This window comes from Macaca thibetana, chromosome 1 (genome assembly GCF_024542745.1).
Source record: "Macaca thibetana thibetana isolate TM-01 chromosome 1, ASM2454274v1, whole genome shotgun sequence".
NCBI classification, from domain to species: Eukaryota; Metazoa; Chordata; class Mammalia; order Primates; family Cercopithecidae; genus Macaca; species Macaca thibetana.
This window is the reverse complement of record NC_065578.1, coordinates 208,153,374-208,174,689: the sequence shown is the minus strand read 5'-3', so window position 1 is coordinate 208,174,689 and position 21,316 is coordinate 208,153,374. Positions and strand designations below refer to the sequence as shown.

Sequence of the window (21,316 nt, the reverse complement as noted above, 5' to 3'; positions counted from 1 at the left end):
TGGTGAGTAACTTCTGATGACACTTAGGGACTTCAAAAGGACAATGCAGGAGCAATCGCAAGCTCCAACATAAAAAGATACTAAAACCAGACTTCAGGGTGGTTGGTGACTTACCCCTTTTTAAATGAAAATAATTTTTTTTTTTTTTTTAAGGCACAGTCTCACTCTGTCACCCAGGCTGGCATGCAGTGGTGGGATCTTGGCTCACTGCAACCTCCGCCTCCCGGGTTCAAGAGATTCTCCTGCCTCAGCCTCCCGAGTAGCTGGGACTACAGGTGCCACCACCATGCCCGGCTAATTTTTGTATTTTTAGTGGAGACAGGATTTCACCACGTTGGCCAGGCTGGTCTCAAACTCCTGACCTCAGGCGATCCACCCACCTTGGCCTCTCAAAGTGCTGGGATTACAGGCGTGAGCCACTGTGCCCGGCTGAAAATAAATGTTTAAAAACTGTGTGTACCTCATTGTGTGAGGTGACACTGGGGGCACCTATTATTCAGGATCAGAGACTAAGTGTCCAATTTGAAAAGGAGGCTGTGGATGCTGACAGACCTTTCCCTGCCTCTTGATTGACTGTATCCTTAAAGGACTAGCAAAGCTTAATGCTGAGCACAATCTGTAATTGAAGTGAGTGTTACAGGACAATCGGATCCTTTGTGTTCACTTAGTGCTTACTGTACACAATCCTGAAAAACATGCAAACATAAATAGTCTACAATGCAACTCAAATGAAAAAATAAAATGTGTGTAGTTGATGACAACTAATCTGTCATTCGTCTGGTTTATAATTCGTACTCCTAGGTAAATGGAATTCACAGATGCTACCACATCTCAAATGTACTCCTTTACCCACTGATTTTGTAACACTTAAAGGGTTTCATTGGTAAATTTCAAGTTTGGCCAATTGACTTCTGACCAAAAGAAAAACCCAGTACCATCTGTGATGACCATAAAAATGTGCTGCTCAGACATCCCACGGCTGCAGCTGGGAGCACAGGGCAGGCAACTGACGTGCCAGCTGCAGCCCCCTGAATGCACCACACCCCCTGCATTCCCACTGAGGCCACATTCCCCAGGGCTGCTCCAGACAAAGACTGGGGGGGTGAGCAGCAGAGCTGAGACATCCCTATGCGATGTGAGACTCCTCTCAGGGCAGTGTAGGATTAAAGACTCCATCAGCCTTGCGAAATTAACCTCAGAACTGCACTGCAGTCCGAGACCTTCTTCCCCAAGCCTCCTCCCTTCCTCTTCTCAGCCCAGGTGTCAGCCAGGAGCTCTGGTCTGAAGGCTCCTCAGGAATCTCCTGCTCCCTCCCCTTCATCCTGCATAGGCATTTTCCCCAAAAAATCTCTTGCATTTCTGGGATGGCCTGAATGTTGGTGTCTTCCCGCCCATCACCAGATTCATATGTTGAAGCCCTAGACCCTAATGTACCTATATTTGGAGATGGGGCCTTTGGGAGGTGCTTAGGGTTAGATGAGGTCATGAGGGTGGGGCCCTCATGATCGGATTAGTGCCCTCATAAGAGACACCAGGAAGCCTGCTCACTGGCAGGTTCTACCCCACCCCACCCACCATGTGTGGCACTGAGGCACGGCACGGCAGCAGCCAACTGCTAGCCAAGAAGAGGGTCCTCACAGAATCAGACCATGATGATACTCTGATTTTGGACTTCCGGCCTCAAGAACTGCGAGAAAACAAAGGTCTGCTATTTAAGCCACCCATGCTATGGTATGTTTTCACAAAGGCCTGGAAAGACTACAACAATTTCTAGTTAGTCTTGGCACTTGCTTCCTGGAGGAGCCAAACCAACACACATCTAAACAGCTCCTCAAAGCCACTTAAATAACTTAGGATTATGCCCATATTTAAATGCTAACGGTTTAGAAATTCCCTAAAGCATGTGGACTCATAACTAACATGGGGCCTCTTCTATCTTAGGAAGGGATTGAAGTTGATTTTTTCAAATCAAAATAATTCTGTAATTATTTACCTAAATTGTCCATTTTAGGCTGGGCACGGTGGCTCACACCTGTAATCCCAGCACTTTGGGAGGCTGAGGCCAGCAGATCACCTGAGGTCAGGAGTTCAAGACCAGCCTGGCCAAGACGGTGAATCCCGTCTCTACTAAAAATACAGAAAGTAGCCAGGCACGGTGGTGGGCGCTTGTAATCCCAGCTACTTGGGAGGCTGAGGCAGGAGAATTGCTTGAGCCCAGGAGACGGAGGTTACAGTGAGCCAAGATTGTGCCACTACACTCCAGCCTGGGCGACAGAGTGAGACTCTGTCTCAAAAAAACAACAAACAAACAAACAAAAAACTGTCTGTTTTAGTTCACATTTTCTTGGACCCATAACCCAGATAAAGTACACACACCCCTCAAGTTCCATGTGCTATAACTTGAATGACTCCTGTTCATGTCTCTTAACTAGCAAGTGCTAGTTAAGAGAAAATAAACTGAAACTGTTAAGACTTAATTAAAATGTGAATTGATATGGATGTTGAAATTCGGAACTCCACAGCCAATTATTCTGCCTGTCATTGCAGTCCTGACCAACATAATTAATAAGAAAAGGTACATCAGGAAGAAATAATGGGATGTATTTAACAGAGTTTAAATAAAACTTAACAGGTTAGAAAAGCAAACAAAGGTACATGTATCTACAACATCTTAATATTGTTACTGAAGTTTAGATTTACAAGTCACAGAGTTTCACTTAATTTCTGTCTGAATATGTGTGAACACTCTCGGGCCATGAAGGTCAAACAAGGCTTTTTCCTTATTTAATTGGTTACTACAATCAAAGCTGACCCTCCTCCAACCCCAAATCCATTTTCAGGCTTTCAGCAAAAGGTTAACAAGCTTGTGTGAATTATGTACATTACTGGAAAGCCTACTCCCGAAAGGTATATGGGAAAGTGAAAATGCGGCCATTTGGCACAAACAGGTCCACACACAAAACCCTCATCATGGGTGTAAAAAGCATGTTATGGATTGGCAGTGCTATCTGTCATTGCATCACGAAACACTGAATGACACCCCGAGGAGCTCCATCATTCACTTACATCTGGACTGCTTTCATCAACACATGTATTAATCTCTCATTTTCTTTTCTTTTCTTTTCTTTTTTTTTTTTTGAGACAGAGTCTTGCTCTGTCACCCAGGCTGGAGTACAGTGGCGTGATCTCGGCTCACTGCAAGCTCCGCCTCCCAGGTTCAAGCAATTTTCCAGCCTCAGCCTCCTGAGGAGCTGAGATTACAGGTGCCCGCCACCATGCCCAGCTAATTTTTGTATTTTTAGTAGAGATGGGGTTTCACCATATGTTGACCAGGCTGGTCTCGAACTGCTGACCTCATGATCCACCTGCCTTGGCCTCCCAAAGTGCTGGGATTACAGGCGTGAGCCACCGCGCCCGGCCTAATCTCTCATTTTCCTTCTTGGAAGAGGCCCATCGTTTTGTTGAAAGAAACTCACTCCTCAAAGAATTTGTTTCTAATAATAATGACTTTTTCAACATACTATGTATCATTAAAACAAATAAAGATGATTTTTCTGTAGACTTACAGAAATTAAATGAGGTTATTAAGCAAATAAAAATATAAATTAGCAAACTAATTATCTACTGTGTTGGACACTACAGAACCATCTGCTTGAAGAGATTTAGGTACTTTGCTAATAAAATTATAATTTTTTAATGCTTAGTTTCTTAGTCTTGTGAAGAGCAGATTAGTATAGCTTTTTATTGCAAAATTTTACAAAATATTGTGATTTAGCTATCTTGCTTTGGGCATGTTAATAACAACTTTGGGGAAAACTCTAATGGATAATACCATTCATACCTACACTTGAAATATAATTAAGTTTTAAATTCCTATTATAACTAATGTAAAATTTGTAACCAATCAGAAACAATTTCTAGTCAACTTCACCTCTGCAATATTTGTGGAAAAAGGATTTGCTAGACCAGCAACAGTGTGAACAAGATTTCTAAAAGTAGTATTTATTTAAAGTGGGTTCAACAGTTTAAATATTTAAATTTAGAAGTATATAAAAACTGATAATTATAACTTACAATTTTTAAATAAAGCAGGAATTTTAGGAAGCCTCTTGTTTCTTACATTAGCATAAAGGAAGGTACTGTAATAGAACTATATTGTGCAAAAGTTTTCAAAGTCAGACTATGTATTAATTCAAGCTGGCTGTCATTCCTGAGCCTGAATTGTTGAGGTGTTAATGCCATTAGATTTTAGTTTGATTTTTAGATGACATAAGTGGGTCTCCGGTGCCAGAAGGGAATAATTGAAGTGAATTTGAAGGTCCGTAAGGGCAAGTACTGCAGGCTTCATGTCAGCTGGTACGAGTAGGCAAAGTGTTCTTTCTTAATGTTTGCTGGTTGATGAGTACCTAAAATCACTTAAAAAGACCAGAGTCTCACGCCTGTAATCCCAGCACCTTGGGAGGCTGAAGTGGGCAGATCACGAGGCCTGGAGATCGAGACCATCCTGGCTAACACGGTGAAACTCTGTCTCTACTAAAAATATAAAAAATTAGCCCGCGTGGTGGTGGGTGCCTGTAGTCCCAACTACTCAGGAGGCTGAGGCAGGAGAATGGCGTGAACCCGGGAGGCGGAGCTTGCAGTGAGCCAAGATCACGCCACTGTACTCCACCCTGGGCGACAGAGCAAATCTCCGTCTCAAAAAACAAACAAACAAACAAACAAAAAAATCAGAGTCAGAAGTTACTCTGGCCTGGGCAGAATTATAAATAACGTCTCCACCCCTTACCACTCAGGTACTTGGTTACCTACTAGATTACAGAGTCGGGGGAGCTAAATCGTTGGACAATGCAGACAGCCCTGAAACACATTCTGCAGTTATACACTTTGTGATTTGAGGGCCAAACAGGCAAAGTTCTAATTTTAAGAATGCCAATTTGACACTTTTCAACAGTGCTGAATTCATCAAAATATTTGGGAGTATAGTTAGTGTAAAAGACTAAAGATTTTTATCTTCAGTGGCAGTGCCAAGGATTGAGATTCTATGATAATGATGGAACAGTAGTTAGGCCAAAAGATACAGTGACCATAAAGGTCTTGTTTAAAAAGGAAAAGAAGAAAAAAGAAAAAGGGAGAGAGGTAAGGAGGAAGAACGTAAAGGAAATAACAAATGAACGTGGATTGCAACAGATTCTGTTTTTATACCTGGGGTATAAAGAGTGTTTCAGTTGTAAGACTACAGAACTCTGCCATAGCTCTAAATTTACTAGCATAATAAGCAATCAAGAAGCTCAATAAATGCTCATTTGAAAAAGCGACTTCTGTTCTGAACATGTGCTCATCTTGTGCAAACCGATTCCAGCCTCCATGAATGAAACAGTGCTGCTGGGGTCTTTTCTTACACACATACCAAATGTAGAAGAACCCACTTACATGTCTCTCATTCAATCATGTAAGTGACTGTTGGACTTTCAAATATCTTGTTCAAATTTTAATTCATAAGCTCAACTTACAGATTATACAATTACACTTTTAACCATGTCTTTTACCTTCAACTGAAATATCCTGAATAGCAAAGCGAAGGATGATGGTCCAGATCATGCCCAGGGTCATTTTCACGTTACCATCAACAATTTCTGCAGGTAAGAAAACAACCAATTAATGTAAAGATAACATAGTCAGTACATAACTTTTTTCCTATATATAAATTTTGACTTCAGAGCTATTGGAAAATGTGCATATGGAAAGACCGGTTTATGTTTTTAAAAGTATCGCAGTATGTCTGGTTATAAATACGGTATTCATAACCAAATGTCTCTAGTTTAAATAAATTCTGAGTTAATAATAAGCACAAATCTTGCATTATGTATTATCACTGAAAACCACCCAGGAATCTCCAAAGTTTTAACATGCAATGAGCTAAGGTGGTTTTTTTTGTTTTTTTTTTTTTTTTTGAGATGAGTCTCACTCTGTCACCCAGGCTGGAGTGCAGTGACACAACCTTGGCTCACTGCAACCTCCGCCTCCGGGGATCAAGCAATTCTCCCGCCTCAGCCTCCTGAGTAGCTGGGACTACAAAGACTACAGGCATGCGCCACCACGCCCAGCTAATTTTCTGTAAATTTAGTAGAGACGGGGATTTCACCACGTTGGCCAGGCTGGTCTTGAACTCCTGACCTCAGGTGATCTACCCGCCTCGGCCTCCCAAAGTGCTGGGATGAGCATGAGCCACTGTGCCCAGCCATGAACTAAGGTTTTAAATAATCAAATAAAGAGAACGCAGTCTCATCTTTACCCTGACCCTTCTTCCGGCATTCCGCAGCTGACAAGTAGCAGGACTCAGTTGTACATATGGTGGTCATCTCAACTCCTGCTGACCTCGCCAAATTCCCAGTCTCCCATAGAGAACAAAGAGACCACTTCCTTCCTATTAGTTCTTATTAAGAGTCAGTGGGATGTGTAAGTTCTTTCTCAGTCCTGTAAGTGTTCTGAAGATGACAGCATTATATTTAATTCTATGCTTTACAAAGAACCTAGAGCTTGGTCTCCCACTCAGGGTACCATTTGTTCTTATCTCTGTGCACTCAGCGCCCTAGGGGAGAGCCTGATACAAGGCAGGTACAGTAAATGGTGAAAGGGAGGGAAGAAGAGAATTCAAGTAGCAGCCCACACCTGTGCTATAAGGTCAGTGTGGCAGAGAGGGCCACCCCACCACACCTCTCACCTTCAGCCCCGATGGACACCAGTTTCACCCCTTTGCTGGCTATGTAATCCAAAGCTTTGTTGACGTTAGCAATTTTGTGGAACCGCATTTTTCCTCGGTCAGGTTTGGGCAGCCTTTCCCCTGTTAGATGAAAAGAGAATCATGCAGACATGGAGACAGTGACCTCTTGATGCGGAATCAAGATGCCAAACCTCAGAATCCATTTTTTCCTTAAAAACAAATGGTTACATGACTATTTCTGATGTGTGCCTGGTCTCTCTAAATCACAGCAATGAGGGAACGGTAACCAAAAGGTTTTCAGGATCAAGTGGACCAGCAGGCAGCCATACTATGAAGGACATATGCTTTTCAGATCTGCAGGGAGAGTCTGGTTTGGCCCATGATCCAACTTACAAATGAGTAAAAAGAGAAGCTGGTTAGAGTCCCTGGAGTATTCAGAGTTGCTGGCTAACTGTTAGAGGAAGTCAGGATGGCCTAGTTAAAATCACAGAGGTGGCTGCCAGGGTTCGTTCGACACCTGATTATGAAGATATATGGATTAGGGCAGATCTGCCATAATCCTTCCCAGTCACACTTCTCCAAAGGTGATCCATTCTCTAGTCCAAAGTCTAAATCGCCCAACTGAAATTCAGGACAAATCAAAGCCCCCCTGGGATTTTAGCTTATATGTTCAGAGTTCTGCCAACATCTACAACATGGAGATTTTTGGATACAAGATGATTTCTGGAATATGCTCTAGCTGGACGAAGAGTAGAGAGGGCAGCATGGAGGGAGTCATGTGAAGTCATTTTTTCTTCTCTTATTTTGTTTCAAGCTTGGTGGTATAAACATTATTTTAATAAGTCATTTTTAAAGAGAATTCACTCCTTTTTTAGAACACAAAAATAACTGCAGGCAGATTGTTCTTTGGAAAGGTTTTCTTTGGCAATAATACCATGTTCTTGCCCAGCCAAGTTCAAAGTGAACTTCTGATGTAATCATCTCTAAATAGTTGCTTACCTACTGATAACACATGAAAGCATAGGATTGGGATATATAACACCAACCTGAGATGACTTCCAAAAGCAGCATGAGCTTAAGGCCATTCCTGAAGTCTTCTTCAATGTTCTCAATTTGGGTGCCGGCTTTCCTTAAGTGGGAGTTACACCAGGCAGTGAAGGTCTGCAAAGAAAACCAAACACGATTTAGCACAAGCCCATCGGATTTCAGATCCCTTCCTCACAGACAACACTTCACACCTTACGCGTTCTTGGGAATCTACAAGGCTGGGGCTGCTTGGGCTTCTAGAGGATGGAGAATTTGATGGAAAGAACTGGAAACCCAAAAGAACGATTTTAGTAAATTTTCCACTTTAGAGACAAAAAGTCTCTTAATGGATATTCCAACCTGAAGAATTTTTGCCTTCCATTTAAAAAGACACCACATTTACACCTGTATCTTCACCTTTTGAAAACCTTTTACTTTGTAGAAAAGATAGATTAAATTAAGATGTGCTTATTTTTTGCTCACAAATGCAAAATACGCTTGCTTGCAGCAGAATAGATGAATAACAGTGTTTTGTTTTGGAGACAGGGTCATCCAGCTCTGTCACCCAGTTTGGAGTATAATGGTATGATCACGGCTCACTGCAGCCTCGACCTGCCAGGCTCAATTGATCCTCCTGCCTCAGTCCCCTAAGTAGCTGGGACTATAGGCATGCACCACTACACCCAGCTAATTTTTTTTTTTAGAGATGAGGTCTTGCTATGTTGCCCAGGCTGGTCTCAAACTCCTAGACTCAAGCAATCCTCTTGCCTCAGCCTCCCAAAGTGCTGGGATTACAGGCATGAGCCACCGTGCCCAGTCTAAATAATGTTTAAAGAAAGTTCAAAGGCCAGGCGTGGTGACTCACACCTGTAATCCCAGCACTTTGGGAGGCTGAGGCAGGCAGATCAGTTGAGGTCAGGAGTTTGAGACCAACCTGGCCAACATGGTAAAACCCCGTCTCTACTAAAAATACAAAAATTAGCTGGGTGTGGTAGCATGTGCCTATAGTCCCAGCTACTCAGGAGGCTGAGGCTGCAGTGAGCCAAGATCATACCACTGCACTCCAGCCTGGGTGACAGAGTGAAACTCTGTCTCAAAAAAAAAAAAAAAAAAAATGTTCAAAATGTCTTGCTTTAGAGGAGACGGTGGGTGATATTGTATAGCAGAAAGAAGAGAGAAGGAACCCATAACCAATAATAGCCTACAACTAGTTTATCTTGGGTGAACAACAGTTTTAAGCTACTAATTAAACCAATTAAACAAATTTGCAGTATAGTCAATCATTGAAAAAATAATAACAATAACCTCCTACAAGCATGTTCCAAGCACTGGACTAGATCCTGGATCTCAAAGGTGACTATATTCAACCCTGCCTTTGGAAGGGATCACAGTCCAGTCATATTAGCAAATTACTGGGGCAAATCTTCAGCTGAAAATGGACCACATATGAAGTGACATCCAAAGTCATTCTGTTTATTTTTCCAGCTTCTTTTAACTTGGCTTCCACTTGTGCCCTATTTCCTGCCAAAACCAGATTAGAAATGTTTCTGGCAGCTGCTGGCTAAGCATGCAAACTGTCCCCTCGTCCCACAACAGCTGCTGGGCTTGAGAACAAAGTGCCTGGCACATCAAACTGGGGAGTAGGGGACACACAAACAGGGTTTGTGTTCAAGATGAAAAAGTCAACCTATCAAAAACAGACTGCTTCCAAGCCAGATACAGAAAGACCAAGTGTCCATAAAAATGATTTTCCTGGGTAATAAAGAGGATTTTCAAATCTGACTAATAGTCCCTCCTTTCAAGAAGGAGGTGACAGCATTTAATTCAAGGACAAAAAAAAAAAAAAAGGGGGATTTTTTGGATTTACAGTAATAAATTTTACCCTGAGAGCCTAAACTAACAATTCTTTCTAAGTTTTAGTCAGGTCTAAACAGAAAAGATACTCTAAGCCATACACTCTATTTTTATTTATTTATTTATTGAGATGGAGTCTTGCTTATCTCCCAGGCTGGAGTACAGTGGCGTGATCTTGGCTCACTGCAACCTCTGCCTCCCAGGTTCAAGTGATTCTCCTGCCTCAACCACCCTAGTAGCTAGGAATACAGGTGTCTGCCACCACACCTAGCTAATTTTTGTATTTTTAGTAGAGATGGGGTTTTGCCATGTTGGCCAGACTGGTCTTGAACTCCTGACTTCAGGTGATCCGCCTGCCTTGGCCTCTCAAAGTGCTGGGATTACAGGCGTGAGCCACCACGCCCGGTCTTAAGTCATGTACATTAGATCTATACCCAATCAATGTGGTAGCTCCTAGCCACAGGTAGCCACTTAAACTTAGACTAATGAAAATCAAATTTAAAAATTAGCTCCTCAGTTGCACAAGTCATCTTTTAAGTGATCAGAAGCCACATGTGGCTAGTAGTATTGGATGGTGCAAATATACAACATTCCTATCATCACAGAAAATTCTATTGGACAACACTATAGATAATTAAGTTTTGTTTTTTGAAGGTAAGATTATGATAAAAATTCATTACTTATTTTTTAACATATTAATTTTATGTATTTACTTTTTGAGTGAGTAATACATTTCCTTGGTTCAAAAGTCAAGTGGTACAAATGGTTTTCAAAAAAAAATCCATTCTCTCACCTTCGTTCCCTGGCTACCCAATGCCCTACCCCATAAAGAATGGAGCTATCAGTCTCTCGTATATTCCTTCAGTGGTATCTGTGTTTACATAAACACACAGACATACATGTCTTGTTTTTCCTTTGGTCCCTTTAACACACACCATAGGATATACATTGTTCTATACTTTGCTTGGCACAATGGCTCACGCCTGTAATCCCAGCACTTTGGGAGGCCAAAGTGGGTGGATCACTTGAGATCAGGACTGTGAGACCGGCCTGACCAACATGGTGAAACCCTGCCTCTCCTAAAAATACAAAATTAGCTGGACATGGTATCGCACACCTGTAATCTCAGCTACTTGGGAGGTTGAGGCAGAAGAACTGCTTGAACCCAGGAGGTGGAGGTTGCAGTGAGCCGAGATCACACCATTGCACTCCAGCCAGGGAAACAAGAGTGAAGCTCCATCTCAAAGGAAAAAAAAAAACAAAAACAAGCAAACAAACAATATATATAACCCAGAGATCATTCCATATCAGTATAAGTTATTTGTTTTTATGGCTGTATAGTATTCCACTGTAGTGTATAAACCATATTTTATGTAACTAGCTCCCTATGAATGAACATTTGGGTTGTTTCCAGACAATTAAGTTATTACAGTAAAATACACCCCAGGCCCTATCTTCAGCAAGTACAATTACTTTAAAACAATTTTTAAAACTGATAATATTAAGACTACTCATATACCAGAGTTTTTGGGAAAGGCACAAAAGAATAGTAGGTTGTTAAAAAAAAAAAAAAGCAACTGATGGAGAGAACATATAATGATATAAACATTTATAAAGTTTTAAAAATTTAAATTCTACTTAAAAGTGGGCAAATATTGCTGGTGCACGTCATCATACCTTGTCTGTTATTTAAGTGTCTTCATAATACAGGTATCAGAAGCACTTCTGGATATATCCCTAAAAGCTGCTCACAAAATCCCAAGCTTCCTGACCCCACACCGCAGGAAGTCCTTTGAAACTACCTGCTTTGTTTGTTTGATTGTTTGTTTGTTTGTTTCTGTAAAGAGATAAGAAGGTCTCGCTCTGTCACCCAGGCTGGAGTGCAGTGGTGCAATCACAGATCACTGCAGCTTTGAACTCCTGGGCTCAGCGATCCCCCACCTCAGCCTCCCGAGGTGATACTACCTTTTTATAGCTATACATACAATGAAGGTAATTTGCCATAGGTAATTATCCACTTGTACAAATCCAGAGAAGGTCCATTTATTTAGTTGAGTTAAGCCTAATGAAGTTTCCCTATCTTCTCATAAGAGCCAAGAAAGGTGGTGAGTAACTTAAATGCAGAAAAAAGACTCCAGCTGTTCTGTGGTAATAGCTTAAAAAGAGGCCAGTGCCTCGGAAAAGGAATTTTAAGCTTTATTAGAATGTTGAATTTGTATTCTATTTCCTGTTTTAATTACCAATGCCTAGGGAGACTGTTCCTATGAACCGCCTATCACCCCTGTTTCTGTGAAAAGTCTGTTAATCATGGAGAAGATAAAAACAACAGCAGCAACAAAACCCCACACATTTGACCCGAAGACTTCTGTGTGAACTTTCTTGTTGTTTGTATTGCAACATGCATCTTTAGGGTTCTTGAAAACTAAACTTTGGAGAACTCAAGTGGGAATGAAAGTGGCTCCACACCATTCTGGAGGCAGGCTCCTCGGTTTAAAAAAGATTACCAAGCCGTATGTCCTTTCTTAAGGGAAATGGTGCTTTATTCAATCAGACACAGACCATGGAGGAAAGAAGCCAGTGTCTCCCCAACTTGTAGCTCAATCCAGAAGCTGCCCTGGCACATGCAGAATCCTCCAACCTCCTCTCCTGTTTTCAACTCAAACCCTCCTCTACCTCCCTCCTGAACCAACAGCTTATTCCCTGTTTCTCTGCACCTAGCCATAAATATAAACACTTCCAGCATCCCAAAAGTAGGCACATAAAAAGTTTTAGAGCCACAAAAAAGAAGACCGAGATGGGAAACCATAAAACCATCTATCCCCAGAAAGACAAGACAGATGTTTCTAGTCCTGGCCGGGTACAGAGGCTCACACCTGTAATTCCAGCATTTTGGGAGGCCGAGGCAGGGTGGATCACTTGAGGTCAGTTGTTCAAGACCAGCCTGACCAACATGGTGAAACCTCATCTCTACTAAAAATATAAAAACTTAGCCTGGCATAGTGGTGCATGCCTGTAATCTCAGCTACTCAGGAGACTGAGGCAAGAATCTCTTGAACCCGGGAGGCAGAGGTTGCAGTGAGCCAAGATGGTGCCACTGCACTCCAGCTTAGGCAACAGAGCGAGCCTCTGTCTCAAAAAAATAAAAAGACATGTTTCTAGTCCTTACCACCCACCACAGAAGTTAAGACAAAGCTAAGGGAAACAATGTTCAACAGTGTTCTATAGATGGAAATGCGGTGGAAGACAGTCTCACTATGTATATTCCTTAGACAGCTGGAACAAATATTAGGATCTCTTTCCTAAACACAAAGAATTGTAACCAGTGAGTCCCTGGCCAGGGTGGGCAGTCTGTGGGTGCAGATGCTCTCCACTGGCTATACAGGCCCTCCCTGGATGCACATGGAAACTCTCCTGTACACCGTGTTCCTGTGCCTTGGAGTCGTACGGATGCTTTCATGTGTAAGGACTGAAGGATTCTCAAATGATCAGCAGTCTCTGCCTCCATTATATTCCTGAACATGATCTAGAACAGCGGTCCCCAACCTTTTTTGGCACCAGGGACCAGTTTCGTGGAAGACAATTTTTCCACGGATGTTGGGGTAGGGAAGGGGGATGGTTTCAGGCTGAAACTGTTCCACCTCCGATCATCAGGCATTCCATTCTCATAAGGAGTGCACAACCTAGATTTCTGGCACGCACAGTTCACAGTAGGGTTTGCACTCCTATGAGAATCTGATGCCGCTGCTGATCTGACAGGAGGCAGAGCTCAGGTGGTAATGTGGGCCATGGGGAACAGCTGTAAATACCGATGAAGCTTCTGCTCACTTGCTCATCCGTTGCTCAACTCCTGCTGTGCAGCCCGGTTCCTAACAGGTCACGAACCAGTGCCAGTCCACAGTCCGGAGGTTGGGAGCCCCTGATCTGGAGACCCAGAGGATGTTCCTCAACCTCCAAAACATGGTGGTTGAGTAAATATCAGTTGAAGGGGTTTTCCGGGAGCATTTGCTAGCTACAATTGTCACTCCCATTCACTGGCGGAAGACGCTATTGCATCTTTCTTGGAGGACTTGCTAGCAAAGTCCCTAATCCATGGGAACTACAAGAGTACTGCCTTTCTCAAAGCTAAATTATATAACAGGGCAATCAGCACAATGTGCTTAACGGCAAAAAGAAAATGTGCATGTCCTTACTGAATTGTTGAGACAAACCAGTGTTATTCAATCGCTATGCATTTGTATTTGATTTCTTTTTAAGTTGACGAAGCCTACAGTCACATCAACCTACATTCTCTAGGGTAAAGGCAGGAAAAGTCTTTTAATCAAAATGAGTGAAAAATGTGACTGTTTATATCATCCTCTTTGACTATACATGTGCACAATTTTACCTAGAAGAGATTATTACCTAGGTACACAGACGGGGACCTGAAAAATCAATCATGAGTCTGACATGGTTCCCTGAATATCAGTTCATTTCACTTTTCAGTGAATTATTAATTCTTTTAGCAATACGGTTCTAAGCCTGGGCTGGCTTCTGTAAAACTACGTGTTCAATCTTCATCATTCCATTTTCTCCAAACAAAAGTTTTGGCAACATATCTATCCATTTCCTTTATACTTCTTTAACCACCTTTTTCTTTAATAATAATTACACAAAATAATCATTTCAGATCCCATTTCCTAAAATGGAAACTCATCCCAGATGTAGAGTTTTCTGAATGAAATGAACGAGAATCTGCTGAGGACTGGGATATCCAGGCACAGCAGAAAACTCAGGAGTCAGCAAGTCTAAAGAACATGTAGCTTTTAAACCTACCAATCATAAGACAGCATTGTCTGTCAGGTGAAAAACGGTCTGGGGTGCTGCTGAGTGTTCTATGTTGAAGTTGCATATCATTTACTCTCCTCAGGGAGCTGAGACATCAAGAGGTCTACTCGGTCAATTCCAAGCCTCCCCCAACACTCATCACGACCTGCATCCTGTGGGGTAGGACAATCAAGCCCCAGCCACAGTGGCAGTGGTCCCCGAGACGGGGCACAGAGGACAGGCCGAGTCCGTTCCAGCCTGCAGTCATGGCTCAGAACTCGAATTGTATTTCTGACTCTGAAACCATGCAATTATTTGTCCTTCACATCCTGATGCTTTCTCAGCTATACATATATACATGGACAGTCACTGTCATGATCAGCTTTATGAAATAGTTCAAAAGATAACTGCAAGGAGAAGAAAGAGGCCGGCCAACACGACCTGTGTCACGATGGTTCGGAACACCCTCTCCTGTGAAACTACTGGAAACCACTGGAAGCCACAGCTCTATTAAACTGCTGTTCTAAAAAACGGTCCATTCATTTTTCTATTTACAGCAATCACTTTAATAGTGCTCTTTTCTACTTCACAAATTCCCAATTTGCCAAGATTACCTCTAATCGGTTTCCCGGTTCTTTTTAAATATTAGAAAAGTAAGGAGGCTCTAGAAAGCTGCATATGTTGTAAAAATCACCGACTGAAGTGGAAGAGGAAGGTCAAAATCGTCTCTCCGAAGTAAATGCAATTTCAGCTTTACCCTTAAGAAAGGAGGCTCTGCCCTCATAAAGAGTAGGTGGCCTAACCGTCTGTGACGGCAAAAAGTCCTGCAATCTGCGCAGAGCAGAACAAACCGCTTCACTACAGGGCGTCTCAATCCGCCGGCCAGCCAGGCCCAAAAGGTCCACACATCACACAAACCGCACCGGATGCAGTAACATCTCAACCAACGAGCTGTCCCAGAATCACCAGCAGCAACCTCACATTTAAATGTTCAGTCACTCAACCGTCCTGAAAAACATTTAGAGAGTGTTGGCATCTACACTAAAATCAAGAAAGTCTGCGCTAACACCAAGGAAGCTCTCTAGATCCAGAAGCCACTCACAGTGGTGACCAGCCATTCCGCATAACCAAAACTGAATAATCATGACTTTGAAAATATTCCTCCAAATCTTCAACGTTGCCAAGTACTCAGATACATCTTTCAACCATCTACACGAAATTTTAAAAATTTAATCAAAGTAAGGATTATGTAAATGAATGTGTTAATCCCAAGGATTTTGCTTGTGCTACAATCAATTATCAGGATGTCCTAGAAGTCCATTTGGGGCCTTAATGTTCTCATAACTTATATAACTAGGCATCTAACTACGCAGCAGCCCATTTATTCTCTGCCCACGAATCTCTGCTTGGTCTCCAAGGTCCTGTTAGATAACATGGTATGCAACAGCTCAGTTCAGCAATCCCTAAAAAACACAGCCCTTAAATCTGAACCCTGGCTTCGTGACCAGCTTACTGTCTAGTGTGGGCAAGTCGGCTCGTCTCTCTGCGGCTAGTTCCCTCCTCCAAGAAATGCACTATGATGGCTGGGCGCGGTGGCTCACGCCTGTAATCCCAGTACTTTGGGAGGCCGAGGCAGGCGGATCACGAGGTCTAGGAGTTTGAGACCAGCCTGGCTAACATGGTGACACCCCGTCTCTACTAAAAATACAAAAATTAGCCGGGTGTGGTGGTTCCCACCTGTAGTCCCAGCTACTCGGGAGGCTGAGGCAGAAGAACTGCTTGAACCCAGGAAGCTGAGGTTGCAGTGAGCCGAGATGGCGCCACTGCACTCCAGCCTGGGTGACAGAGTGAGACTCCGTCTCAAAAAGAAAAGAAAAGAAATGCACTATGAATCTAACTCAACTAGTTTGCTGTGAGGTATGATGGATTATAAGAGACTAGGAAATATAAAAGAGACTAGAAATACAAAAGAAGAGCAATCAGTGACAGCAATTCCAAGAAACTTGGGCGGTGCTGAGGGGTTTAAACTGAAAGAGAATTAAATCATTCTAAAATCTTACTCAGGTAGGGTGAGATTGCTCAGAAAAATAAAGACAGCCTATAGTCACGATTTATTCCTACTTGAACACAGGAGATATTCCGCCTCCAACAGCTAAGGAGAATCATGCTGTTGCTTAGCACAATTCATAGCATGTTGTTACAGACAGAAAAGGGGTGCAAGAAGGTCTGTGATCTAAGAATCCAGAACCCTGCCAATTCTTCATCTTTTCCAGATTCATCACAAGTATTCATACTCCTGCTGGAGAACAAAGAGCATCATTAACATATCTTCATTTCCTCTGGTTAGAAAGTGTTCAGAACATCCGTTTTTACCTATAGGGGGCAAAAATATTGCCCATGTAATTGAAATAAACTTATTATTAAGGGACAATTAAAATATTGGGTGACATTTGAATCACGATTTGGTTCATAATACACCAGGTCCAAAGAGCCTTAACATTAACTCTTGTAAAAAGGCAAAATCCGTTTCTTTCCACTGCAAAAGGAAGACCCACAGCTGGTTTCCCAAGCTGTTACATGTCTGTATGCATACATATTACTAATCAAAAAACTCAACACAAGGTAGTCCCTAATCCTGCCTTATTCACCTCTGCCATCACTCAGAAAACCCAGCACCCAGCAGGTGCACCTGCATTCGCGCACACAGAGCTTGTACCTGTTAAAGTTTCAATACTTCCAAGTTTAAACTGTGAAGATCTCAGTTATAAATAAAGTGGAACTTCAACAGTATGAAAAGGCTGCTTTTATTAGGTTGGTGCAAAAGTAATTGCAGTTTTTACCGTCAAAAGTAGTGAGTAAAATAATAGCTTGAGTTCTAGGTACACTGATATAGACACTGACATACACCCAAAGACAAGGTAAGAGAAAGACAGAGGGGCAGCCTTTTGTTCTGTTGATTCTCCCCGACAAACTCTGCCTGTATGCATGATTCAGAGTCTCTTTCTACCCAATGCCATTGTATATCTAATGATCTCAAATTAAAGGGTAGGAAAGCTCACAAACAACTCCAGCATTTTCCAAGGTACCGTGACCACCACCATTTGAACATTCTAAGAAATGCTGGTGAAAGTGACACACAGAGAAGCAGGAATCTTTGTTTTGTGCTCTGGACAGTGCCTAGAACACAGTGGCATTCAATAACTATTGGTTGAATAAGATCTCATTTGTCAGACTTTCTGGAATCAATCAAAGAGGATAAAAGTCAATTTTTCTTTTTTAATAAAAAGAAACCTGAGAAGCTAAAAATGTGTATCTGCTCAAGTTCCAGGTTTTTAACATTTGTTATTATCATGTCAAACTTAACTACAGAATCCTTAAATGTTAAGAAAGATTCTATAATCTTGCCAAGAAAAAAAAAGAAAAAGAAAATACCTTGCAAAAATAACAGGCAACCTCACAGCTGAGGGTATCTAAAAATAGAACCAGGCTAATGGATGACACTTTAAGTGGAGAGGTTAAAGATGGTTCTCCCAGCACTTGAAAAGACTGTCTTATCCAGCTCTGGTTTTAATCAAATTCTGCACCGCAAATTTCAGGCTTCCACCGCCAGGCTCACAAGACTGATTTCCATTTAGTCCATGGGCTGTTCAAAACACAGAAAGAAAGGCACTAAGCTCTGAGACTGTGTAACAGGTAACACTCTTTTCAGGGTTTTCGACAAAGCCAAACTAGCCCCGACTAATACTGGTTTGAGGAATGACCTCTCCGATGTATGGAATCACCCCTGTAACTTCCAGAAAGGATGGAAACTACGGAATTTGGAAAGGTGAAATGCCTGACAAGGCTGCTTTATACAGGGAAAAATCTATGCTCCAATGGGAAACTTGTGCATTGTCCATAAGCAGCCCTTCTAGGCTTTTCTACAAATCTATAGGTCACAGATAACTGACAGCAATGCAAAATAATTCTGTCTACAGACATTCAAATAAATCAGAGGAGCACTCCTCCTCCTCCCACAGAAAATAGAGCCCCTCCATGTACACTTTCATTTCATTCCCGCTCCACAAATGTGTCTTATTCTTTGGATGCTCTTTTGGACTGGCTGTAATGGCTTACCAGTTTTCTCACTAATGAGTTAAAGAACATCTTTACATATTCATCTTTATATCTGTATGAGAGTCATGACTCTACTTTTATTTGAGAATTGTATTTTAATACCTTTTGGGTCTTTCTTCTAAGAAGAGTCCAACATTCCAATAAGCTAAAATATTCATTTTTCTGATATAAATTTTATTGGCTTCTGTGATATATATATATTTATACAAACGGGTGTATATATATGGTGTGTGTGTATATATATGGTGTATATTATATATACATATACCATAAAAAATATATATATATGTTTTATCTATTGTTCCTGGCTCATAACTCTCATAGTTACAGTCTTTGCTGTCATGCTAGGGTGGCTCCGGCCTCAGGAGCAGGCTTTCCCTGGAGGGACTCCAATTTTCCCTTGCCTTTCTGGCTTGGAGCCCGTAAAGAAATGATCTGACCTACCTTATCTAACTGTAGGTCATAAGACCCTCATTTCAGAAGGAGTCCTGCCACAAACCTGAGAGAAAGGAAGGCTGCACAGAGAGGCTAAGAAGAGTCTAAACAGACAGGCTTTGCTGGGTTTTCCCACTCAGCCTATTAGTATTAGATCACAGCCTTTTTGTCCAGTCACATTCCTCCATGGTTGTCCAAGCTTCAATTATGCCTATCCAATGAGGTCTCCTTCAAAAGCCCAAGAGGATGGAGTTTGGAGAGCTTCCAGGTAACTGAACAGGTAGAGGTTCCTGGAGGGTGACCTGCTGGGGAGGGCATAAAAGCTCTGCACCCCTTCCCCCATACCTCACCCTATGCTTCTCCTCATCAGTATCCTTTTAAATCTCCTTTATCATAAGCCAGTAAATATAAGTACCTGTTTCCTTGAGTTCTGTGAGCTGCTCTAGCAAACTGATCAAACCCAAAGAGGCATGACAACCCCAATTTTAAGTTGATTGGTCATTATTCTAGAGGCTTGGACTTGAGATGGTGTCTGAAGGGGGGCAGCCTTGTGGGACTGAGCCCTCAACCTGTGGGATCTGATGCTATCACCAAACCGACAGCGTCAGAATCAAATACACTGGAGGACACCCAGCTGGTGAACGGATTGCCTGCTTGGTGCACAGGGTCGTGGAAAGCGGGAGAAGACCACAGACATTTGGTCACAGAATTCTTCTGGGTTGACTGTTGTGGTGTGAGAAGAGAAAAAACAGTTGAGTTTTTTCCACACTCAACTTCCATGAAGACAAAGAGTGATTAATACACAAGAATGATGCACAGAACTGAAGTCCCTCATATGCTGATCTCAAATTACAGTATGCTTCCCTTGGCCTGTGAAACTAACGTCTGTCTTAAGTTGAAGCTTATACGTTCCCTTTCCACATCAAATTCTACATTTAAAACTCCGTATGTGTCCTCATGTTCCCTCTTATCCTGATCACCATAAATAATACTAAATTTGGGTTGAATTATTTAGCATTTTTTCTATTTCATAAAGATCTTACATTTATCAAGAAGCTAAAGTATTTCCATCTGTTAATTTCCTTCCTGCTTAAGAAAATTTCCTACATTTGATTACCATTTGCAGGAGTCCTTAATACTCAGTCTCCTAATTCTGATTTTTCAGCTGCATTTACTTATCTCTACTTCTCTTTAATCCTCAAATCAGACTGAAGCAACCTAACAAGGTCACCAAACATTTGGAGCTGTGGATTCCCGAAGCTAGTCTGCAATTCAATCTAGCTCTACGTTAATTCCAAGGGGTCTTTTAAAATTCTTGAAACAAGATTTTAATTATTAAAAAAAAAAAAAAGAGCATCCTCTCCCCTAAATGAGGGTTAGCAAATGATCCTGATGAAACCCTCCCCCCATCTTTTAACTGTTAAATTCAAGAGTTAAGACTAGAAATATGAAGATTCTTCCCAAACTATTTTAGGGCTGGAAGCATATGTTAAACCAACCAAATCAAATTATCTTTAGAATCAAAGTCTAAGTTATGTTTGCTCTAAAAGGCAGAAAAAAAAAAAAAAAAAACAACTAGTAGGCCCAAAGGACCACATGAAAGCTATTGGTGCCTGGTCATCTGAGCTTCAAGATTTTCTAAGCCAGGAGCCTGACTTAGCCACTAGCTCAGTGTTGTGTGGGGTCACACCTGCCTCCCCCAGGCTGGCACAAACTACGTGGAGAATTCCTTTGAGGACTTTCTGGTAAGTAACCATATTAAGGCTCCCAACAAACAGCCTTACATCTGATTGATCCTGAGCTATGCTTCTCAAAATAACTTATTCCCTTGGAGCCTGGGTAATTATGTGCAAGATGTGGCTCTGTGACAGGGCAGACCCAACTGTTGCTCAGTTTTAGGCAGCAGCAGCAGCATTTATTGTACTTTTCTCATTCTCTTCTTAAGGAAGAATTCAAGCCAAAAGAAAAGCACACTGATGATTCTGCCCTCAACCCATCCGGCAACTGGGGAAGCAGCTTGTACTACACAGACAGCAAAATAAATATTCTTTAATTTAAGTTCACCATACTGCTACTATTTTCAGGGACCCAAATAAATGGCTGCCTACACACAGAGATGCAAGCATTCATTTAGAATGAAACAGCTCTCTGTAATACACCCTATTCTCTGCATCGCTGTCCCAGACCAGAGAACAATTCTAAGTAAGGAACAGCCCACAGTCAGGTACATCTATAGCTTTCCCCTACATATGGGGAAAACTCTGATTAACATAAGCAACAAAAACAGAGAAGCTGGGCATTTCCAACGTTCCTGCCAACTCCACACCGGAGGGAACCAAGCTGGGATTTCCTCCACCAAGA

At 42.0% G+C, this 21,316-nt stretch overlaps 1 protein-coding gene across 2 annotated transcripts in view; it reads right to left on the bottom strand.

Moving 5' to 3' along the window:
• Positions 1 to 21,316, bottom strand: part of ACTN2 (actinin alpha 2) — a 76,290-nt gene that overhangs the window by 38,386 nt on the left and 16,588 nt on the right. For both annotated transcript variants that reach the window (XM_050770724.1, XM_050770716.1), the window contains exons 2-4: positions 7,768 to 7,882; positions 6,722 to 6,841; positions 5,547 to 5,633 (exon numbers count right to left, since the gene is read on the bottom strand). In XM_050770724.1, coding sequence (XP_050626681.1) covers positions 5,547 to 5,633; positions 6,722 to 6,841; positions 7,768 to 7,882 — 322 coding nt within the window. The remainder of the gene's footprint in view (positions 1 to 5,546; positions 5,634 to 6,721; positions 6,842 to 7,767; positions 7,883 to 21,316) is intronic.